This window comes from Schistocerca piceifrons, chromosome X, assembly GCF_021461385.2.
Source record: "Schistocerca piceifrons isolate TAMUIC-IGC-003096 chromosome X, iqSchPice1.1, whole genome shotgun sequence".
NCBI lineage: Eukaryota > Metazoa > Arthropoda > Insecta > Orthoptera > Acrididae > Schistocerca > Schistocerca piceifrons.
This window is the reverse complement of record NC_060149.1, coordinates 92,287,682-92,313,895: the sequence shown is the minus strand read 5'-3', so window position 1 is coordinate 92,313,895 and position 26,214 is coordinate 92,287,682. Positions and strand designations below refer to the sequence as shown.

At 37.4% G+C, this 26,214-nt stretch overlaps 1 protein-coding gene across 1 annotated transcript in view; it reads right to left on the bottom strand.

The window, feature by feature from the left end:
* The window catches only part of LOC124721276 (regulator of G-protein signaling 7), a 268,298-nt gene that overhangs the window by 106,287 nt on the left and 135,797 nt on the right, over nucleotides 1–26,214 (bottom strand). Inside the window, exons 4-7 of the mRNA XM_047246160.1 lie at nucleotides 13,861–13,957; nucleotides 8,203–8,253; nucleotides 1,241–1,347; nucleotides 1,104–1,155 (exon numbers count right to left, since the gene is read on the bottom strand). Coding sequence (XP_047102116.1) covers nucleotides 1,104–1,155; nucleotides 1,241–1,347; nucleotides 8,203–8,253; nucleotides 13,861–13,957 — 307 coding nt within the window. The remainder of the gene's footprint in view (nucleotides 1–1,103; nucleotides 1,156–1,240; nucleotides 1,348–8,202; nucleotides 8,254–13,860; nucleotides 13,958–26,214) is intronic.

The window sequence follows — 26,214 nt, the reverse complement described above, 5'->3', positions numbered from 1 at the left end:
TGTGTTCTACTACTGGGGGCAGCAGGACAGTAATTCTCTCTCTCTCTCTCTCTCTCTCTCTCTCTCTCTCTCTCTCTCTCTCCCCTTTCTCAGGGCTGCAAGAAGAATGATAGAATTAATAGAATCCTCCAGCCTGCTCAGCATGATGCTGCATTCTGTATCTGTACAACTGGCTCAGAGTCTTCAATGAAGCACATGTAATTTTCTTAGGATTTTGCATTTGAAAGAAGGAGAGTTCATTGTACTGCTTGTTGTGCTTCAAGGATTTGCTTGTTGCAGATTCCAGTTTGTTTTAAGACTGTTGCTACATGTGCTGGAGGTACCTGGTACTTATAATCCAATGACTGGCTTACTATCAGCAGAATCTACATCTACATTGATACTCCGCAAGCCACCCAACGGTGTGTGGCGGAGGGACACCAGAAATGCTGGAACCATCACAGTTGTCCATATGTCAGTTTATACTGTTGGTACTTCCCCTGCTTCACATTAAAGTGTAATCACTTGAGGAATGCTGTATTGTCACTGATCTGCATCCCAGTGGCAGAGAGGCTTCTATTTCATGATGATATCACCATACAAAGAGCTAACTATCTTTGCCATGTCATGTCACCACAATAGTCTTACTGCAACCAAGATTAGAACTTTTTGTAGTATTTATATCAAAATCTTGATTCATCTTACAAATCCAAAATACTATACATACAAATATCTCCAGAGCTATTCTCTTATTAATGTCATGTGTGTAATTTGCCAGGAGAAAAATAGAAAATAACCAGATTTTGAAGCCACTGGAGCACCCTAATAGATATCACATCATGATTAATTTTGAAAGTTTAAATATTTTTCCTCTATGAGTTCGTATGATTACATTATAATAATTATTAGTAGTATTTTAAAAAATTAATTTTAAGTGAAATTCAATAAATTTTAATACATAATTAAAAGATAATCCTTTTTCTTTCTCACAGAACACCATTACACCTGTAACTAAGAGTGAATATAAACAGCAGCAAGAAATCAACAATCTCTGTTGTACACTAATATATAAATTTCAAGATTGTTAACAACTGAGTAATTTCATGACTGTGACTGCGGCTTACCATAGTCTGTGTTTTCTGGTTCCCAGCAATTTGATGGCCAGAAGTATGGTGTCTGAAAGCATATTTGAAAATTTTGTTTTAGATTTGTGACAGTATTTTTGTAAGAAAAACAATCAGTAATATGTTATCATGCATACCTGAAATCTGTAGAAAGTATTGTCATTTTTGACAGTTAACATATGATCATCAATAGGAAAAAAGTACCCATGTGCCGCCATCAAGTGAGCAAGATGTAGGGCTTCCACTAAAACAGAATAACAGTTCACAATACACAATGCCTTATTACACATACCCCACTTACAATGGAACAGTTTTAGTCATTAAATGTACTATTGATGACAAGAGCATTTTTAATTAAAAATTATTACAATTTAATTCTACTTCTTTATCTCCATTCTTACAAACTAATAAAAACACAGTTTGTTTCAAAATGTTCTGTTGCTTTGTAGAATTAGATTAGATTCAGTTTTCGTTCCATAGACCCAAAAAATGAGATGATTCTCATGGGTGTGGAACATGTCAGAAAGTATAACATAAAAAACATAAAACATTTGAATATAATACTCACTACCCTGATCATTTGTAAGGAGATTGTCATAGTAGATGAATACAATACAGTGAAATAGAACAGCTAATATTTACAGAATTAATACACTGTTAAAATGAAACACTGTTACGCACTATTAATAAATTTATCATACACAAAATACCTAATCTTGACCGTTGTGACCAAGTGCTGTCGAAACTGAAATCTAACAGACATTTTTGCTTAAGCTGGCCTAACAGTCTCTGTTAAGATATTCATCTATAGAGTAGAAGGAGTTGGCTATCAAAAAGTCTTTCAAGCTCTGTTTAAACTATGCTTTATCTGAAACCAAGTTTTAATGGTTGCTGGCAATTTATTGAAAATGTGTGTTCCTGAATATTGGACCCCATTTTGGACCAAGGTACATGATTTTAGGTCTTTATGTAAATTGTACTTATTCCTAGTATTGATATTATGTTTTGAGCTGTTGGTTGGAAATAGAGATATATTACTAGCAACAAATTTCATTAAGGAATAAATATACTTAGAAGCAGTAGTTAGAGTACAAAGTTCCTTGAACAGGTTTCTACATGATGTTCTTGAATTTACACCACAAATGATTCCTATTTAATCCTTTTGCATGCTAAAACCTTTTGTTCAGTTCGATGAGTCAACCCAGAATATGATCCTGTATGACATAATAGAATGGGTGTTCCAATAACCAATCAATTATATCTTAAATTTAAAAATATTATAGAGCATAGACCAAGCAGATATTGTAAGATTATTAAAAAATTTTAAATATGTCATTTTGATTGAGTTTCCAGTCTTTGTCAGTCTCTGCTTCAGTATATAGACATCTAGCTTGGCTCCAGTGTTGTGTGTGTGGTGTATGTTCTCTCTGGTGTCAGATTAACTTAAGTTACATTTTGACATAAACTAATGCTGTATAGATATACAGGTCCACAACAGTCAGGATCTTAAACTTACTAAAGAGGAGATGGCAGTTTCCCTTTGGGTTCACTTTGCCCATTACTCTGATTACTTTTTTTTAATATGCAGAATTTCATGATATAACATGAATGTCCCTGTATCAGAATGGCACAGGAGATGTGTGACTGGAATAGGTTAAAGTGTGCCACATTCAGACATTAATTAGAGAGTGCATCTATCAATATCTACATGAGATACAACATTCAAGATATTCACTAGCAGACATGGCTAACATAAAAATAACAGTTTAATTTGGAACCAATGAGAAAGCCTCATAGTTTTACTGATTTACTTTTCACATCTTTCATTAATCCTAGATTTTTTCCTGCATTTTATAAGGATTACTGAGAAGTTTGTTGCAAGAAAACCACATCATTGTTAGGTAACCAATTCATTGCTAGTTCTTATTTTTCCTGATGTTAATGAGCATGATTATTTTTCCTGAGATTCCTGATGCAATCTATTGTGTCATGGTGTATATGCAGAAGTGTTGTGTCATCTGAATAACATACCAGTGAATTAGTTCCTACACTGGAAGGCAAATCATTAACTGCAACAATGAAAAGAAATGCACCAAGGATTGAGCCCTATGGCACATCAGTCCAGAACTCCGTGAGCAAAAACCATCTATTTTTAACTAAGAGAAACTGTCTCCAGTTGCTTAAATAGGACTTGATTACAGCTTAAGAAGAGTTGTGTATGACATAAAATTCGTTTCATAAGCAAAATGTTACAAGGGCATATTGACACAGACTGTAATGTGATCACAAAGCACAACAGAATCAGATCTTTATTTTCAAATGCTGTTAGCATTTGGTGAACAGATTTGGTGACCACAGTAGTAGTATTTTTAGAATGTTAGAATCCAAACTGTCAGTTGGAGAGGAATCAGATTTTTCAAACTACTCACAGTTATTAAGGTAGTTGTACTTGAAAACTTTGGAGAATAGTGCTCACTTCATCAGGGAAAGCTACAGATTTTAAACATTTATTGAACATGAAAGTAAGTGGTTGACACAGATGACTTTTTTCACTATATACTTTGAGAACCAATTACAGTCCATACTTCTGGAGTTAGAGAACTTTCACAACACCTTGTGAGTGACTTCTAACTGGCTGAGCACCAAACAGGCCTAATGCACATACAGTAGTGTTCGAAGGTATTTGGTAGTTGTGGTGTTATGTTGTCAGTACTCCTTGCATGCTGTCACAACAGAACAACCCACACCACTGTGTCACTGTATCTACAGCTTCATGAGACTGCAGTTACATACCTAGTGAACAAGTAAGGTCATACAATAACAATGTAAGTATGCATTCCTTTAGCTCCAAAGTATTTTGTAATGTGCTTTGGTGGTATGGAATTCATTCACTGTTGTTATGTCTATTGTTACTTAGGCTTTTAGACAATGTTTGTTTATTTGTAGAGACAACTAGAAGTGTGCCCAAACACAAAGAATACTCAGTTTGTGCAAGACAAGCTGTTTTGCATGCTTTGAAGAAGGGAAAGTCACAGTCTAGTGTTCCTAGAGACTATGGCATATCACAACAACTAATAAGCATGTGGTGTCAATGGCAAAAACAGGAAGGAACAGTGCTCTACGAACTGAGCTACCCAAGCACGACTCACGCCCCGACCTCACAGCTTTACTTCTGCAAGTACCTCGCCTCCTACCTTCCAAACTTTACAGAAGCTCAGTTGGTAGAGCACTTGCCTGCGAAAGGCAAAGGTCCCGAGTTCGAGTCTCAGTCCGGCACACAGTTTTAATCTGCCAGGAAGTTTCATATCAGCACACACTCCGCTGCAGAGTGAAAATCTCATTCTGTTTAGAATATGCTGTAATATGCCAACATACCTTACTCTATCACATAACTGACCGTTTATTTCATAACAACAAATGAGTGATATATATTTTTTTATGTAGCACTTGCTCTATGTTCAGCAACAACCTATACTTTCACCCAATGGCACTGTTTCCAAAATTTTTAGGTGTTTGACATTTAGTTTTCTGACTATCGCACATGTTTCATTTATTTTCTAACATAAATAGTATTCACTTTGAACATGCCCAAAAATTCTGGTGAATCATACCAATTTTTTAAATGTATGAGAAGGGTAGATTGCTGCTCAGCACATAGAACAGGCATTGAGTGGCAGTCAGACATATTGAAAAAATACTGTTAGCTATTACTGGGTTAAGTTCTTCATCAGATGCAGACAAAACAAAACAGAAATCCGCCATTCATCACACTAAATAGAAATTCAGTCTAAGTCGTCCTGTATCCTTCAACAGTCACTCAATAATGGCACTTTCCCATGTACCACAGTGTCATCAGAAAACAGTTGTACACTGATGCTCACACTCTCCATCAGATTATTTACTTATATGGAGAAGAAGAGCCACCCTATCACACATCCCTGGGTCACTCTTGATGACAACCTTGCCTCTGACGAACACTTGCCATCAAGGACAGCATGCTGCATTCTATTTCTTAAGACATCTTTGAGCCACTTGAATATCTGGGAATCTATTCCATATGCTTGTACCTTCATTAACAATCTGCAGTGGGGCACCATGTCGGAAATTTACGAATCTGTCCTTCATCCGTGATTTCTAAATCCATGCTGATTTGTGGACAGAACCTTTTCTGTCTCAAGGAAATTTGTTATATTGTAATTCAAAATAAGTTCAAAAATTCTCCAGTATACTGATTTTAAGGATAGAAGTCTGTAATTTTATGGCTACATTCTTTTACCCTTCCTATAAGCAGGAGTCACCTGAGCTTTTTTCCAGTCACTTGGGACTTTGCGCTGGGCGAGAGATTTATGACAAATGCAAGTCAAGTAAGGTTCAGTGCCATGCAGTGCTCTCTGTAAATCAGCACTGGGATTCCATCCAACTCTTTCAGTTGCTTCTCAATGTCAGTGATGCCCATTTCTATGTCCTCCATCAGCGAGTTTGTGCGATGGTCAGATGATAATATGTCAATATCTCCTGTGTGAATGATTTTTTTTAAATTCCAAATTTAGAACTTTAGCTTTCATTTTGCTGTTTTCTACTGCCACACCTGACTGGTTGACAAGTGACTGGACACAACTCTTTGAGATGCTTGCTGATTTTACATAGCACCAGAATTTGCTCCCATTCTCAGCAAGATTCTTTGCTACAGAATGATGGTGGAGGTTGTTGTATGCTTCACACACTGATATTCTATAGGCATACATGTTTCTATTTAATTTTGCCTGTCAACATTTCCATGTTATTTTTTCACCCAAGAGTGCAACAATCTCTGCTACTTATGCGCTTTCCAAATTTTACCATGAAACCACAGTGGGTCTTTTCCATCTTTAATCCATTTACTCAGCACCTACTTCTCTGGAGCACAAATTGCAATCAGCTTAAATTTTGCCCATAATTCCTCTATATTTACCGTATTGGAACTAAATGATATCTATTCACTGTCTAAGAAGGATGCTAACAATTGTTTATCTGCACTTTCCAGCACAGACACTCTCCTAGCCTTCTCAATGGATTTATTACTTATGTAGCAACTGTTGCTGTGATGACATCATGATCACTAATGTCTGTCTCTATACTGACACTATTGATACAGTGAGGTCTGTTTTAGCTACAAGGTCTAAAATATTACCACTGCTTGTGGGCTGCTGAGCAAGCTGCTCACAACAGTGTTTAGAAAACGTGTTCAAAAGTATTTCACAAGACGGTCTATCTGTATCAACTGCAATAAATCCATAAATGTCCCAGTTTACAGTCAATAGGTTAAAGTCATCTCCAAACAATAGTGCATGATTTGGGTATTTCTGTTCTACTGAGTGTAGACTTTCTTTGACTGATTCTGCAACTGTTACAGCCTAACCAGGTGGTCAGTAAGAACATCCAATGATTAACTTATGTTCACCTAGGCTGATTACTTGTCACCAGATTATTTCATAGTTACATTCAATCTCAACCTCAAGAGACAAAATTTGTGTAGACTGCAATAAACGCTCCCCCTCCTATGGTGTCTAACCTGTATTTCCAATATACAGTCAATCCCTTGTTATATATTTCAGAGCTTTCTACTTCAGGTTTCATCCAGCTTTCAGGTCTGTACAATAACTGTGGAGTACAATAACTTTCCTGGAGGGCAGTAATCTCCGGAACTTTGTTTGGTTATTTACTGTTAAAATTTTTACATTAAAAGTCTCTTTAATTTGTATGTGATCTGATTTTGCTCTCTGTGTATTGTCTGGCTAGTATTCATCAGAATACCACACGCTATGATCATCATTTGTCTGTAAGAAAACATATTTACAATGTGGTTTGCTTGGTGACAAAAATTAACACTTTATTGCAGTTTCTCAGACAGATTTTAAATATCTTGAATAACCCTCAATAGTTGTTGACATCTGATTTGCCCCCTTTCTTGTGAAGTGGGTAAATTATTGCACTGTTTCATTCCCTATGGATTTTCTCAGTTTGCAGGCATTCAAAAGTATTTTATGGAGAATTTTAGCCAGTTTTTCAGCACATATTTTGAATATGTCTGCTATTATTCCATCCTCTCCTGGTGCCTGATGATTTGCTTGACTTCTTCCAGTGTAGGCTGTGCTGTTGAGTTCAGATTTGGAATAGTTTCTCAGACTTACACAATTCAATAAATTTTCAAAGAACACTGCGTGGAGTTTGCAGTTTTCTTTGTTCTTTGTTTACAGTATTTTATCTGGATATCTGAAGCTTAATCTGAGGGTTTGATAATTTTGTAATTGTTCTTAAAATTTATTCCAAAGATATCTGGTATTATTTCTTGTGACATTTTTGCCAATTTCCATTATTTTGCATAAAATCTCCCATTACCTCGGTAGTGGTAATTGAAATATTTCTGTATGTAGCAATCAGATTTGAGTTTGCTATAATCAATACATGGTTGCATTTTGAATAAGCAGTAGAAACAATATAGAAATCCCATATTGTTAACCTATACAAAAACTATAGGAGTAGATAGTTTGACATTGTCCTCCTTCAACCTCAGAAGGATGTCCCAAATAAGCAACTGCATTGAGTGGAGATTGGTTATGAATGCTCATAGCTTCCTTCATACACAAAATATTCATGACACCAGAGAATTACACATCTCTATCCAACAGCTGGAGAATGATCAACAGGATCTAATGCCTTACCCACTACACAGATTTTGAATTTAATGAAAGGTATTATCACATAATACGGTGGCTAGGAATTGTATATAATAATCTCTTCTCGTACTTCTAGCCAAATTTTGAACCATCTCCTATGATAATTATTCTGTGTCATCTATATGCATTTATAAGAAAAGGGTAGATGATACACAGTGTCAATTTGTGAACTTCATGCAGGCCATTGTTCAAGTATCTAAGAATTCACCACACTTTTGTGGCATCAATCAGAGAGGTGAATCACTCAAAGAGTTTAATATATTTTTTCCATAGCTAAATTACTTAAAGGAACACTGTTTAAAAAGTCAAAAAGACAGATACACTGAAGCAATAGTCTGCAGAAAATAAATAGCAATATTATTAAGAGAACAACATTAACTTACCTTGATCTTCAACATCCAAGTTCTTCAGCATCCACATTATCAAATCTGATCCTGAAAAAAGACCAAAAATATCTTGCTCAGTTGCATTCCTCAAACCAATCTATGTTGTAAATTCCTATGGCAAAATTCAACAAACACAAGTGTGCTTTTAATATGTCATTTAAACATTATGTGATTCATATTCTTTACATCACATTTTAAAATCAGCCATTCTAGTTTTCATTAACTGTTTCTTTGAGAAATGCATACCAATAATGAAGTCACTAATGATTACACAGCAGCAAAACCTTTCTCCATATTTTTCAATGTTCATTTAATATTCATATTTTAGATTTACTACAAGTTTCACTTGTAACTATAATTACATTGAGACTATTTACACCTGATTTCTCACTTGAGTTATAGGTACATACTGACTATTTCTATGACAGGCATTTATTTATATTTAATTGACACACACAGATCCATGCACAGAGAGAAAGAGAGAGCGAGAGCAGGGGAGGCAGGGGGGGGGGGGGGGGAGGAGATGGGATGAAGGGTAGGGAAGGGACGATTAGAAGAAGTGAGCACAGCAACTATAATTAAACTGAAATGAATGAGTAGCAAAGGTATTTGAAATAATGGTGCTTAACATATCATCTTCATTTATCTCCTTAGACACAAAAAAGTTCAACCAGAATTTTGACTTTTGTCTGAAATAATTTACAGAAACTACAGAAAACCTAAATATGGACGGCTAGTCAGTTATCTAAACCAAATTCTTACTGAATGAGAATCCACCCCCATAATGATAGTGACACTTCATTCAGTTTTTGTGGAGTCGGCTATATACAGAAATCTGTAGGACTATCAGCTGTTATTTATTTCTTCCAAGGAAAGTCTGTTTCCGTGCAGCTGTATTTTTATTTTATTTTGATGTTTATTTCATACATGTACTGTTTAAACCCCAAGACAATATTGTCTCATCTTCAGATACCTACACAACTTAAAGTACAGATGTGATCATCAAAAATACATACATTGTACAAATACAGATTTGGTCACGAATATATCAGTTAACATACACACAGAGAAACATGGCATAATATTCAAATAAAATAATTAGAGTTAATAAAAGTTGTGGGATTTATATTAAGTATTGTTAATTGTATAAAATTTTACTTATGGTGTGAACATATCTGTTTCAATGCAGAGAATAGAGAGTATTTGATATAAATTTTCCCACTGAGTTGTAGACACATTATGGGCACTAACCTTGATGGAAAGACATCACAGGACTTACAGGATTTGATCTGTGAATTCGAAAGACAGATTAAAGGCCACGGGAGGGGGAGTGTTCGCTGCAGCTGACAAAAATATTGTCTCTATTGAGGTGAAAGTTGGGTGTGACATTGAAGTTATGAGGTCATGTGTAACAGGTGTAGAAGGTAAAACAAAGTGTTTTGGATGTTTTTATCGGCCATCCAAAAACCGTTGTGACAGTTCTAGAGTCACTGAAAAAAAGTCTGTGATTAGTAGCGTGTAAATACATAGATCATGCAATACTAGTTGGAGGCAACTTTAGCTTACTGAGTGTAGACTGGGATATCTATGGATTCATTGCAGGGGGTATAGAAAAATACTTTTGAACACACTTTCTGAAAACTGTCTTGTGCTGCTATCTCAGCAGCCGACACAATGGAAATATCTTAGACCTCGTAGCTCCAAATAGGCCAGACCTTATTGACAGGTCAGTAGGGAAATAGGGATTAGAGATCATGAAGTCATTATAGCAACTATGATTATAAAAGTTATTTTAAGTCAAGAAGGCTAGGAGAGTGTTACTGCTGGATAGAGCAGACAAGCAATGGTTAGCAATTCACTTAGACAGTGAACTGACATCACTTAGTTCCAGTAAGGTGGATGTAGGGGAACTATCGACAAAGTTTAAGCACATTGTGAATCGTGGTCTGGAGGGTTATGTGCCTAGTAAGCGGATAAAAGATGGAAAAGATCCACCGTGGTTTAATAACAAAATTCAGAAGATGCTGAGGAAGCAGAGGCTGATGCACTGTTGGTTCAAAAAAGAACACACAAATGATGACAAGCAAAGGTTAGTAGAGATTGAAGTGTCAATGAAAAGATCTATGCACAAAGCATACAACAACTACCACCATCACACCTTAGCAAGAGATTTGGCAGAGAACACGAGAAAATTCTAGTCCTACATAAAATCACTCATCATGTTTAAAGCTTCCATTCAGTCCCTTGTTGACCAGTTTGGTTTGGTAGTTGAAGATAGCGAAACAAAAGCCCACACATTAGATTTCACATTCAAGAAATCGTTCACACAAGAGAATGATGTAAACATACCGTCATTTGATGATCGGACAGATTACCATATGAATTACATAGTAATGAGTATCCTTAGTGTAGAGAAACAACTGAAAGATTTGAAAGCAAATAAATCACCAAGTTCGGTTTACAAAGAGTGCTCTAGGGCATTGGCCCCTTATATGGCCTGCAATTGTCGGGAACCTCTCACTCATCACAAAGTCGCAAGGAACTGGAAAAAAAGCGCAGGTGACTCCAGTATATAAGATGGGTAAGAAAACGGACCCACAAAATTACAGATCAATATCCCTAACTTCTGTTTGCTGCAGAATCCATGAACATATTCTCAGTTTGAATATATTAAACATTCTTGAGACTGTGAAGCCTATGTCCATGAATTAGCATGGGTTTAGAAAGCACTGCTCCTGCGAAACTTAACTTCCCCTATTCTCACATGATATACTGCAAACGATGAATGGAGGCAACAAGCAGATTACACATTTCTGGATTTCCAGAAAGCATTTGACATGGGCCCCAGTGCAGGCTCTTAATAAAGGTACACACGTATGGAATAAATTCACAGATATGTCAAAGCTTGAAGACTTCTTAAATAATAGAATCCAATATGTTGTCCTCGATGGTGAGTGTTCATCAGGGACAAGGATATTGTGAGGAGTGCCTCAGGGAAGTGTGATAGGACCATTGTTGAGGATGGACAGCAATCAGCAGTTGTTTGCTGATGATACTGTGGTGTACGGTAAGGTGTTGAAGTTGAGTGAATGTAAGAAGATATAAGATAAAATAGACAAAATTTCTAGTTGGCATGATTAATGGCATCTACTTCTAAATGTGGAAAAATGTAAGTTAATCTGGATTAGTAGGAAGAACAAGCCTGTAGTGCTCAGCCACAGTATTACTAGTGTCCTGCCCAACACAGTCAAGTCATTAAAACATCCGAGTGTAACGTTGCAAAGCCATATGAAATGGAACGAGCATGTGAGAACTGTGGCAGAGAAGGAGAATGGTCAACTTAGGCTAATTGGGAGAATTTTAGAAAAGAGTGGTTCACCTGTAAAGGAGACAGCATATAGGATGCTGGCATGACCTATTCTTGAGTACTGCTTGAGTGTTTGGTATCTGTAACAAGTTGGTTTGAAGGAAGACATCAAAGCATTTCAGAGATGGGCTGCTAGATTTGTTACCGGTAGGTTCAAAACACACGTAAGTGTTACCGAAATACTTCAGGAACTTTAATTGGAATCTTTGGAGGGAAGGTGACGTTCTTTTCTAGTAACACTATTGAGAAAATTTAGAGAACTGGTAATTGAAGCTGACTATCAAATGATTCTGCTGCCACCAACACACATTGCATGTAAGGAGCACAAAAATACGATTCGAGAAATTAGTTTTTAATTGTTGCTGGCAATTTATTGAAAATGTGTGTTCCTGAATACTGGACCCCTTTTAGGACCAAAGTAAGTAATTTCAGGTGTTTAAGTTGATTTTTCCTATTCCTATTTTGATACTATGTATTAAGCTATTAGTTGGAAACAGAGGTATATTACTTGCTACAAATTTCATTAAGGAATACATATACTGAGAAGCAGTGGTTAGAATACAAAGTTCCTTGAACAGATTTCTACATGATGTTCTAGAATTTACACCACAAATGAGTCTTATTATATGCCTTTGCATGCTAAAAACTTTTGCTTGGTTTGATGAGTTACTCCAGAAAGTAAACAAAGAGGGCAACTTTTTTTATAGTTACATCTTCGACATCTGACACTGTTCTTTCCTCAAATACAGAATTGTTTAGGTGTTTCAGCAATTCAGTGGTATGCCCTTCCCAAATGAATTTATTATTGAGTTGTAATCCCAGAAATTTAACACTGTCAGCCTCTTCGATCTGCATGTCTTCATATTTTATACACATTTTGGAAGGAAATCTCTTGAGGAACACCACACATAATTAATTCCCAGGGAGATGGGGCTGACTGCTTACTGCACAGGTATTTCGCAACAACACCCTGTGTTTCCTGTTAGTTAGGTAAGACTCAAACCGTTTTGCAGCACTGCCGGTGACACCAATCTATTCTAATTTACTTAAGAAAATTCTGTGATTCACACAGTCAAAGGCTTTTGACAGGTCACAAAAAATACCAGCAGCCTGTAATATGTTACCTAATGAATTAAGTAAATACTTACTGTAAATGTAAATAGCTTTCTCTATATTGCAACCCTTCAGAAACCCAAACTGATATTTGGACGACATATTATTTGCCATCAGATGCTTAAGAAAGCATCTGAACACAACTTTCTCACATATCTCTGAAAAAGCCAGCAAAAGTGAAATTGGTCAATAGTTTGATGGTATCTCTTTATCCCCCTTCCTACAAAAATGATTAACTTCAGCATATTTTAGCCAGTCTAGAAACATTCCATTCATAAGAGATTGATTACATAAGCAACTTAAGATAAACTCAACTCACATGAGCACTCTTTGATTAACTTCATTGATATGTTATCACAACCATTAAAATACTTATATTTTAAGGATTTTATGATGGATGCTACTTCCTTAGGAGACATGAGTGTCATTTCCATTTTACTGAAGTTATTTGTAAAGACTGGTGACAGATACTCCATTGCACTGTATACCGAACCTGATAACTCCAAGCTGTCAGTAGCAGGAACAAAGTACTTGTTTATGAGGTTTGCAACACTAGATGCATTTATTACCAATGTCTCATTTATTTTTAGAGCTATCTGTTCCTCTTCCTTTTTGGCTCCACCTGTCTCTGTCTTCACTATATTCCATATAGTTTTTATTTTGTTGCCTGACGTAATTATCTTTCTCTCATAAGAAAGCTTCTTAGATTTCTGTTTAACTGTGTTTATCTTAATTGAAAGAGACTTGACCATTAGCTGTAGTTACATGACAAATGTACTGTGGATGAACACATGTGTGCTTCGTATTGCACAGGTAACTGAGGACAATAAAATACTGTGGTGAAACTGATAGTAGAATTATGAGATAAACATTCAAATAAAATAAAAACACAGCTGCAAGGAGATCGATTTCCATTAGAATAAATATGATTCAGGTGCGCACTAAAAATGATACCAATGAATAGGTGATAGAATGGTGAAGGAAGTCATAAAAAACTCAGGATTATGAAAGAGATAAAATGCAGACATAACAGACAAAAGTTTGTTTTAAACACAGTGAGTAAGCAATCACACAGTCATCAGCAGTAATGACAAAAGTTACCATTTGTTTAAGCTCTGTAATCATGAGATTAATTTTCAGGCAATAAGTTTATGAGTGACATGCTCAAAACATACCTGTGAACACGGATGGTATTTTAGACATGAAACTTTTGACTGTTTTGACAGGTACTCCAGTTGTTTCATCCTGCATTTTTTCAACAATCTGCTCCATCTGGAAAGAAATGTTGTGTTTTACGTTGTTTAAATGAAAAGTTGGTTTCTTGGACAGCAACACTATCAGACATGGAGTGGACAGAAAACATATCTATATGGAACATGTATAATAGCTTTTTAAGATTTATGAAGCAGTTTTGTTTAAGAAAAGGAAGAAAAAACATTCTGTGCCTCACACGCAAATGCTTTGTTTCATATAATTTCACATATAAACATATATAAATGACAAAAAAGCAGATATGTCCTGGGTAGAGTTGGGGATGTAAAAGACAGGGACTAGCTTTCCAACTTATCTGGAAGCTTCAAAGAGATTTAAATCAAAATATCCTGGCATATTCACAATTTTTTACTTGCTAGTATTAGTACCCCTAAAATCTAATATAAAGCAGTGTGTCAAGTAAAGAAACGTGACACATGACTTCATGTCGTATAACATGCCACATGCTATAATGGCATCCAACGTGGCATTTGTCATGTTGTGCTGTATGACACAACATGTCATTAAAGTTTAGGATGCATGCATCCCGACTCTAGGATACTTCCTATTGTAGATGCATCCCCCTCTCTAGAAGCACATACATCTGTGATTGTTTGTTCTTACACCTCTCAACATACATGTTACAGGAGGTGAGTTTGGGGCAGAAATGATCCCCTCGGGGGAAAAAATCAAGGCTCCTCCCCCCTCCCCCCCCCCCAACAAACCAAAGATCGAAAAACTGTCTTAGTGTCCCCTAAGGAACAAATTCACCCCCAGAAATTTTATCCCCCCCACCCCCCCAGGAAAACATTTATGCTATTACATGTATATTATTATGTGTGTTTATTATGGCTGGCAAATAATTTGGATTTTGGCCACAGGATCACAGACTTTAGCTTATAAATTCCAAGACGCAAGTGTGCCAACACCTTGCAGCTAAGAGAGCTCACTGTGCAGGGGAAGTAGGGTTAACTCATAAAAAAAGTGCAGCCATGTCAAGATATGTTGATTTAAATGCCTTTGAAGCTGCCAGATTAAATCAAAAAGCTGCTTCCCTTCTTTTGCGCCCCTAACTCTGTCCAGGACACATTCACCTTTTTTTGTGCATTTTTCATTCTGGTTCCTTACTTTTACTCTACCACAGTTCTGACATTAGACAGCCACAACTTGGCAACCAATGTAGATTTTTGTTGACTCTAGGGACGACTGATCTGGTATGGTTTTTTTTTTTTTATTATTGTCTTTTGAACCAACTGCAGAGTTGTGCATCATTAGTCTGGTTCCTCTACAGATACCTGCCTTTCATGATAGAACCTGTCCTGTGTTTCATTTTCATTTCATTTCATTTTATTATCTTCCTGTATATCATTTACATGATGTAGGAATTGTCACCACAAAGTTATCATACTAGTACAAGTACTACAGACATAATAATGGAATATCACTTTCAAGGCATTTTTTAAAAGTACAAATTTAGACATATAAATTAAAATTTTTGGCAATAAATTTACACACAATCAAAGTACTCATCTACGTCATAGAAAGTTTTGCTTAAAAGGTAATTTTTACGCTCAGTCTTAAATTTTACTTCATCTATTATTGCCTTCATGTACACTGGCAGAGCATTGTAGAGTTTTATTCCAAAATAACTTACATGCTTTTGGGTTTGTGTTGTCCTTACCCTTTCTACATACAAATTCTTACGAGTTCTAGTATTATAATTATGGCAGTCCTCATTTGTACGTAGATTTTTCATATGTGCTCTTGTACACAGAATGCTTTTAAAAATATACAGTGATGGTATTGTGAGTATTTGCAGTTCTTTGAAAAGGGGCCTACAATGAGTTCTTGGAGAGTTATGTGTTATGATTCGTATAGCTCTTTTCTGAAATTTGAAGATATCTGTTAAGCTTGATTTAGTTATACCCCAGAACACTATGCAGTAAGACACAATGGACTGAAAGTAAGCAAAATACACTAGTCTAGTACAGACTGTGCTGCATACTCTAGATAATATCCTCAATTCAAAACATGCCGAATTGAGCCTGTGGGATAAGTACTTGAGATGGTCTTTCCAGCTTAAGTTTTGATCAATGTCCATGCCCAAAAACTTTGTGGATTGTACACTCTCTATCTTCTTATCCATTAGTTTTAACTGGAGGTCCATATCTTGAGTTGCTTTGCCATACTGTATATAATTTGTTTTACTTAGATTAAGTGCTAACTCATTAGCATTAAACCAATGTTGAATATATTTCAGGACTATATCAGTTGTGATGGTTAATGATTTTTTATCATCACTTATAATTATGCTAGTGTTATCTGCGAACAACATTATTTTGGTAGAAATATTAGGATTTTTTATGTCATTTATATAAAGCAAGAATAATACGGCACCAAGAACACTGCCCTGTGGGACACCTATTTCCAATTTCTTTGCATCTGAGACCCACTTGATTTTCTGATTTTTATGTTCTGCGATGATTTCTACCACCTGAGTACTATCTTGAAGGTAAGATTCAAACCACTGCTTCACAACTCCCCTTACACCTATTGCCTCCATCTTGTTTAACAGAATTTTGTGATTTACTGTATCAAAAGCTTTAGATAAATCTAAGTTAATTCCCACTACACATTTTTTAGTGTCGAGACTCCTGACAATCTCTTTGGTATAGGCATGGATAGCTGATTCTGTGCTGTGGCCCGAGCGAAAGCCATGTTGATTGCAGTTTAGAAGTTTGTGAGCATCTAAGTAATTTATGAGTCTGGTTTTCATTAATTTCTCTAGAATTTTTGAAAATGATTGGAGAAGGGATATTGGTCTATAATTTTCTACCTTGTATGGATCTCCTTTTTTAAACAGAGGTCTAACCTTTAGAGATTTCAAACCTCTCAGGAAACACACCTTCGCTGAAAGACAAATCGGCAATATGTACCAGGGGCTTTATAATTTATTGGGCAACTTTTTTTATTATTGACACAGGCACTTCATCCACACCTGCAGGCATTTTTGATTTTAGACTCTTTATCACCTTCAATATTTCATTATAATTTGTGGGAGTTAACAACATACTACTGTCTACTTTCGGGGCTGTTAATTTCTCATGTTTAGTAAAGTTTTTACTTAATGACACTGGTACACTTAAAAAGTAATTATTAATGTAATTTGGCAGAGTTTCATCTTTTAATTCAATATTTTCACTATTTTTGAGTACTATTTCCTGATCCTTGAGGACCTTACCTGTTTCCCTTTTCACAATTTCCCAAATAGTTTTTGCTTTATTGCCTGATTTTCTTATTAATTTATCATTACTTAATAATTTTGCTTTTGAAATTACTTTTCTATATATTTTTTTTGTAATTTGTTCCACTCAGAGCACACATGCTTCATCGCTATGTCAATGCCACATGCGTGCAGGTAGCTTTTTGTTTTATTTTGTAAAAGTTTTTCAATATTTTTTTATTTGAAACTATTTTGTTTTAGATATGTACGATTAAAGATGGCGCAGAGTAGAATCGTTACGAATTTGCAGCTCACGAAAACTGTTATAAATTCTAGTTTATTATGGACAAAGCGTCTAAAAAATGGTGGCGACAAAGACAATTTGTACTACTCGTGTGGGTTTAAAGTAAATAACAGTAAAGGTATGTCTACACGATCGAAAACGAAGAACTATGTTGTCGTGCCATATGGCGACCAAAAACTGATTGTCAGCATCGAAAGACGAAATAACTAAAGTGCTGCAAGAGGGGAGAGAGGCTCTGTTAGCGACAATCAGTGAACTAGAGGAAAAACTAAGCAAATATATAACCAATGAAAAGTGCTGAGCAGTAAAAAGTGCGTCGAACGCAGGTAATTTAAAACCGCAAACGAAGGTAAATTCATGTTATGTGTACCCAGTAGTAACGCCAACGAGGAAAAATGCATCATAACAAGTAAATGGACTTCCAGATAAAGGAACTGTTCTGATGACAGTTAGCAAAAAGGCAATGCAACATGTAAGTAACTAAAGACAGTGTTTACATGCCAACCAGCGAAAACAAAACTGTTGTTAACGACGTCATTGATTTCTGGAAGATAAAGCACATAAACATACGAATCAAAAATCCGAGTCGAGGGATCCAGTACGGAAGCCGACAGTCTTGATAGTGACAGTCAAGGCAGACAATGTAGAAACTTTCTGGAAGAAAACTTCATGACATTCGAAGTTTTATTAAGCCAAACGGTCCTCTCCGCGAACTTTTTAGTGGAACTGATAAATTAGCTGAAGACTTCACTGCGAGTGATACTGTTTTATTACCGGTAATGTCTGGGTCAAACGATGCTAAAGACTCATACAACATTTTTTTAAAACATATACAACGTCTTACCAAGTGTTCTCCAAATCAGTAATAGGACCAATACTTCCAGAATGAGCTTTTCACTCTGCAGCGGAGTGTGCGCTGATATGAAACTTCCTGGCAGATTAAAACTGTGTGCCGGACCGAGACTCGAACTTGAGACCTTTGCCTTTCACAGGCAAGTGCTCTACCATCTGAGCTACCCAAGCACGACTCACACCTCGTCCTCACAACTTTACTTCCGCCAGTACCTCGTCTCCTACTTTCCAAAATTCACAGAAGCTCTTCTGCGAACCTTGCAGAACTAGCACTCCTGGAAGGAAGGATATTGTGGAGACATGGCTTAGCCACAGCCTGGGGGATGTTTCCAGAATGAGATTTACACTCCGCAGTGGAGTGTGCTCTGATATAAAACTTCCTGGCAGATTAAAACTGTGTGCCGGACCGAGACCCGAAAATCCGCCGCATTACACCACACACAAACAGACCCATCCTGCGGACAGATCGGTGAGACTAGATCCAATGGGAAGGGCCTGCACAATGGTGGCAGACGACCGGCTCGAGAGCGGCAAGCCCGATCCGTTAGAGACACCCACAGCAATTGCCTGCGGTTTTGGCCCATCGTGGAAATCCACTCATTCATGAATCACAGACAACACGTTGATGAAATGAGACTGCGGTGATAAAACCATGCAACAGATAATTTGCGCAAATGCTCTGAGCAACAATACTAAAGATGATACGTAGCAACTTACTGTTAAGACGATCTCTGAGCCGCAGACAGGCACATAGAAAAGATAATCACACTCTCACAACTAAACTTTCGGCCATAGCCTTTGTCGGAAAACGAGAGCACACACATTCACACAATGACTCAGACACAACTCATGCACACATGACCGCAGTCTCAGGCCGCTGTGCCTACAGTCTCTGAGAATCAGATCCAAACCAACCACAAATCACGTCTCCCTGCCTCTCTTCGGCAACTGCTCGACAGATGGGAAGCGGTGGCGACATTGACGGCAAGCTGAGGGGAGTAGTAGGGAGGGGAGAAGCAATAGGAATGAGGGAGTAGGGAAGTGGCGGCCAGCCAGTGACGATGCATGATATCTCAGTAAACAAACCATTTCATCTGCTGAGGCAAAAAGATATTTTTCCAGCTTTTTTCCAAATTTCTCTGATACATTTGAAATTCCGTGATACTCCCTGCTTTCCAGAACTTGTGGCAACCCTGACTGCGCATTCTGACGGGCTTGGGCAATTCCAGCAGGACAATGCGACACCCCACACATCCAGAATTGCTACAGAGTGGTTCCAGGAACATTCTTCGGAGTGAAAGCACTTCCGCTGGCGACCAAACTCCCCTGGTATGAACATTATTGAGCATATCTGGGATTCCTTCCAACGTGCTGTTCAGAAGAGATCACCACCCCCTTGTACTCTTAGGGATTTATGAACAGCCCTGCAGGATTCACTGTGTCAGTTCCCTCCAGCACCATTTCAGACGTAAGTGGAGTACATACCACGTCGTGTTGCGGCACTTGTGCGTGCTCGAAGGGGCCCTACACGATACTAGGCAGGTGTACCAGTTTCTTTGGCTCTTTAGTGTAATTAGAAGCACCACAGCACAAAAAATGCAGGACCCAGATGCCAGCTAAACAGATAACAAGAAGTAATCACTACCTCTCGAAACGAAGAATTTTTTTATCTTACAATGATAGATGAAAAAAGAGGTAAGTGGTCAAGCAAGACTCAATAAAATCCCTAGTTCAAACTTCAAATTGCTCCACCAGAATATTCAGTCTCTTTCCAACACGCTGAATGAAATAGAAATCTTGCTAAACAATTTAAGTGATATTTTTGTTTCGTGTTTCACTGACCATTTGTTGAACAGAGACATGTTAGATGTAATGCACCGCCGGCCGATGTGGCCGAGCGGTTCTGGGCGCTACAGTCTGGAACCGCGCGACCGCTATGGTCGCAGGTTCGAATCCTGCCTCGGGCATGGATGTGTGTGATGGCCTTAGGTTAGTTAGGTTTAAGTAGTTCTAAGTTCTAGGGGACTGATGACCTCAAAAGTTAAGACCCATAGTGCACAGAGCCATTTTTTTTGTAACGCACCTATATCTGCTCAAATTAGCAGGCACATTTTGTAGAAAAACATTCAGGCATGGTGGTAGCTGCATATATGTCTGAGAAAATATAGAGTTCAAAAATATAACCAAGTCTTGCAGCTTATCCCCAGAAAGAGACGTGAAACTGTCAATAGTAGAACTGCCTAATCAAAATACAGTTATCATCTGTATATGTAGTAGAGATGGGCAAACTCGTTCATCCTTGGGAACTAGTTCACTGGTGATTGCTCTTTTTTGGGAACCGTTTATTTTTACTCGTTAACTGTTATTTGTGCACGGTACCTGGTTCTTACGAAAAACTGAAAATTATCAGCATGGGTGACTGAAGATGGAAGGTGCCTCCCCTCTGGAGTACAGAGTTTTTATTCATTACACATTCTCACACACTTGTAGAAGTAATTTTCGTGATTCTGCAAAACCTCTTGTTTAGCCAACTGTAGCGTTATATGGCTGAAATAATATAAGGTGGTGCAAGAAAAACCGGTCCTGAGTACAGACTGCTCGCCAGTTACGCACGATTTGTTGACCACTACGAGCAGAATAGATAAACATGTAATAATTAGGCAGTGAAGAAATAACAAATAAGCTAATGCAAACAACAACTTAGAAACAATAGATGACTATGTGGGCGACAATGAGCAGTCTAGCACTTGGGGCCGATTTTTCCTGTGTCACCCAGTACCACTGAAATAATATTGTAGAAGTTACCGTATTCTCTATACAAAAGTGACACCAGACACTCGACTATGGAGCACAGGCTTCATTCGGTTGTAAGTCGGTCTGCCTTCCATAACAATGATCATGCTGTTTTACTTTGGATCAAAAAAAGACGGAAAATGGCCACTCGTATGTGTCGTCCCGACTTCCTTCGCATGTGTTTTAACAAAAAAAAAACTTGTTGTTTTATAAGTATGTCTTCTGCTGTTTATCGGAATAGTGAAGTAAGCTGATATGCCCTTTTGTTACCTGAAAAGATGTATGTATTACATACCACGTAATTTTTATGTAATTTACGTAATTATAAAATACATTTTAAATGCCAGTCGTGGACACTGAATAGAATACGAAAAGAACCAAAGCCCATAATTCAAAAAAGGTTTGAAACAGATCTAGAATAGGCGTGCGCAGCGAACGAAACAAACAACTCGACACTGAACTAACGAGGAGCAGTCGGCAGCGGAACTGCGACGAGTGGCCATGCGAAGAAGGACGAGTCCAGCCGAGGGAGACCGAGACCGAGGGGAACGGGACCAAGGCTGGGTGCCTATTCTGTATCTTTCCGCCATTGTGCCGATCGTTTCGGTACTCAATAGCACCGAGCGGTCTAGTACTCGAATTAGAGTCCCTGCGTTATTCAGTATGCATTGCGGCAGCGATACCGCTCGGGTCTAGAGAACCGAAGCGCTGTTGTCGGTTCGTGTCGCGCAAGCCAATCAAAAGCACGCGGCCACAGATCCGCGCATGCGCGCTGCAGCGCGCACAGTGGCACGAACACAAAGCGGCTAGCAGACGGCACAGGCGCGCTATTCTTTCAAGTACCGAAAATTGCTTTTACGTTGCCATATGGTATGACGCCGCATTCTATCGAGCCGACGTGCCCGCCTTCATTGCCCTTGCCTCCTCCTTAATAGTATCAGGCGCAGTATATCCATTTCCATGATTCTCAGCTGAAATGCATAAAAAAATTTACAGTTTCTCTAACCGCATGTTTCCATGCATGCACAATAACGATAGCGTATTTGACTCTATTCTGCAGATTGTCGTAAATGCCGCATTATGTCACCTTATTCTCTTTCACAATGACGTGTTTTGGATTTTACGTTTCGGAAAATGGGTTAGTAATAGTGTGTAGTACCACACTGTACTAATACATCTATAAAAACACCCGAAAAATTGATTCTGAGAGTTTCAAAGAATAAGAAGATAAACAGAATGTAGTTATAACACGCTCCTAGAGATACAAATGATTAAGTAGCCCACTTCCCTGTATGCTGCGTCAACGACTTGGGTCTTAAAAACAAAACTGAAAAAAAACGCATTTTCGAGAGCTCCTGAAGTTCGTCGAAGTTTATAACATGCATCTCATGAATGAAAATGTTTCGTATATAGTGCTACAGGCTAAAAATATTACGGCAGAGATCTTTCATCTCTGTCTACTGTGGTTGAGGATTCGATCGCAGATAAATACTTGTGACAAGCAAGATTAGGAAGATGACTGCTGCTAGTTACATTCCCAGTAATTTAAGTTGTGCTCTTAGATTCCTGTCTAACCGCGTACTCGGAAATCGCTACATATTCGGAAAAAATGGTGAATTATTTCTGACAAGAAAAAATACTAAAGTCACTGTCGGTTGTTTCACTCACAGCAATTTCATATTTCGTACTTTAAACACACAGAAGTCATTATTGAGGAAGTGCACTCTTACATGTAAGTAATAACGAATATTGCTGAAAAAATCTTAATTTACAATGTCTCAGAACATGTTGCATTCCCGCGCGCTAATAACTTGGCCACGCCAAACGACAGACAGGTTATGCTCAATTCTTGTAGTATTGTGTAGAGGAACGTAGGCTGACTTCGTTGCCAAACGGCGCTGCGTAAGTCATAAATGCGTGATAGTTTGGAAGGTTTCCAATAGCAGGCTTCACATAATTGCTTTCCATTGTTACTTGAAAAATGTAAGCACGTTTCTATAATTACTAACTAACCCATTTGTGGGAAAAAGTACACAAAAAAGGCACTAGTACCGTCAGTTCACAGTCATGTAATATACGTAAGCAGAGCCGATGTCTTGATATTTAATGATGTTTAAACTCTTATTTCCATACAAATAACACGTATTTTGAGAGAATATTGACCGAAAACGTGTTTTGGATTAATCATTCACAGTAACAACCTAACCTAACCATATTTCTAACAAAGGAAAATAGTCTATTACAAACTCACTTTCCAACCGGATGTGTCCTATGGTGATTCTTTAGTAACACAATCACTAAATCCAAAGCTAAAACCGCTAAATATATTTAAAATAACAAATTATAGGTGTACATAAACCACAGCTCACCGATCGACAGGGCCAGACCGAAATCCAAAACCCCTGGTCGTAAAACCGGTGGGAGGACCGTTCGGTAACAAGTCTCAGAAACTTACTGAATAGGATATTTCGATAAGGAACCGAAAATGACGTCACTACCGAGACTAACCTACTACACCGATCGGTATGAATTACACAGAATAGAGCCCTGGAACGAGCCCAGCCAATGTGCCGTTGCGGGAACGAGAGCGACCATTTGCCATTTCCAGGAACCACAAGTAGAAAGCCGCGACCGAACTGAACTATGGATAAAAACGTTTTCTATAATAATATGGAAGAGCTGTTAGAGAATGTTAAAACGATCAAGAAAAAATTTTCATGTACGGAGATTTCAATGTTGATTCCTCCAAGCCCAATAAATTTAAAGATGAAATTAACGTTCTACTGAAGTCCTTTAACTTGAAACCAACTGTAACCAACCCAACTGGTATAACTAGTACTTTTGCAACACCTATTGATCAGGTTTTTGTAAGTACAGATAAACATACCTACAAGACACAAATTATAAACACTGGTTTTAGTGATCAGTAAGCACAAATACCAACAATAGTTATTCCAGGAGACATAAATTCTCAAAAAGCTAGAGCTAATGTCAGAAAATTCAATGATGAAAATGTAGATTACTTTAGCTCTCTCTTGATAAGAGCAAACTGAAATGATGTTTACAGCTCAAAGGACACAGATGACAAGTTTGATAAATTCATGGCCACATTCAAACATTTTCTTGGTTCAAATGGCTCTGAGCACTATGGGATTTAACATCCGTGGTCATCAGTCCCCTAGAACTTAGAACTACTTAAACCTAACTAACCTAAGGACGTCACACACATCCATGCCCGAGGCAGGATTCGAACCTGCGACCGTAGCGGTCTCGCGGTTCCAGACTGCAGCGCCAGAACCGCGCACAGAGAGAAAATTCCAGGAACAAGACTATTTGAAGTGGCTAATAAATTTAACAGTTACTCTTCAAATATAACACAACACCTGATAATTAATCATTACAGCCCGCAAACAGACAGCAATACACTACATTTAGATTCAAATATTTATTGAACAACTTATTTTCTGTCTCTAATAAAACCTAAGGAATAATTTATAATTATAGAAAGATTACTCAATAAACATTCAGCAGGTGTTGCTGAAATACCAGATATTATCACCAAAGCAAGTGCAGTATTTGTCAGACAAACATTAATACATATTTTAAACTCATCACCCATTAGTGGTACATTCCCGACAAATCTAAAAACAGCAAAAGTAACACCAGTGTACAAGAAAGGAAACAAATATGAGGCTGCAAACTACAGGCCTGTATCAGTGTTGTCAGGCTTTGGCAAAGTTGTTGAAAAACTGTTTCTTAGAAGACTAGCAGCCTTCCTAAATAAAGAAATGATAATAAGTGATTCACAACATGGATTCAAAACTGGCAGATCAACAGAATCAGCTATTTTTATCTTCCTAGATGAAATTCTAACTGCAGTAGATAATGAGCAACATGTTTCTGGTATATTCCTTGACCTTAGTGAAGATTTTGATGTAAATGATCATCACATCCTATTGCAGAAGCTACGAAATTATGGAATACAAGGTGGATCCACTCGTACCTGCAGGATCGTCAACACATCACGAAAATAAAATATAAAGATATAAAAATGCACAAAATTTCTAATTTTTATAGTAATGCACAAAAAATTAGATATGGAGTCCCTCAAGGGTCAGTCCTTGAGTCCATTCTTTTCATTATTTACGTTAATAATGTAGCAGAAAAATTAACTAAAGGGACAGCAGTACTTTCTGCAGATGACACAGATATCCTTAGTAAGTAATGTAATGAAGACAGCCTACAAAAAACAGCTGCAGATGCAATACAAGATTTAACACAATGGTTCAGAACAAACACGCTAATAATAAATTCTGAAAAAAATGTGTCAGTCAGTTTTCACACTTCACAGAAACTCCACCTGGTATCAACAGTTTTTAACATTGACGGAAAAGCTGTCTCACCTGTGAATGTGACTAAATTTTTAGTTATACATATCTACATTAAATACATTTACATATGCTGTAAGAATCCTCTCACAAACTACAAGTCAGGCATCAGTGGTCTCAATGTGCCATGTGAGTATCCATTCACTGCTGATGTATGGAATTATCTTTTGGGGGAACTCCATGTGTAGCAGAAAAACATACAGACTACCAAAAAAGATTGTTAGAATAATACCACATGCTAAATACAGACTCATGTGGACCATTATTTAAGAGTCTCGGTGTACTGCTCATTCCTCCTTTATATATTGTTTACATATTTATGAAGTACTTATCTTCATACAAGTAAGCATATTAAAAGGAGAAAATATCTTCAAGCATAATTGTGATTTCCACTCTCATGATACGAGACAGAAGCATTACCTGCATGCCAATTCAGTAAGTACAAACATCTGTAGGGGAGGAGTGTATCATATTAGCACTATGTTATATAATTACATGCCATCCTTTCTGAAACAGATACAAAAGTTACATAAATTTAACGTTAAACTAATAGAATGCTTGTTTGACCACTCCTTCTCTTCTGTTTCTGAGTTTTTGAAGCACCAAGAAAATATAGTGCAATTGATCAGAAAAATATTCTTAACATACTATTCTTTCAATCATCTTATTGTTTTATAGGTTACCAGTATTCAACATGTATTGACTGTTGTTTTCTAAC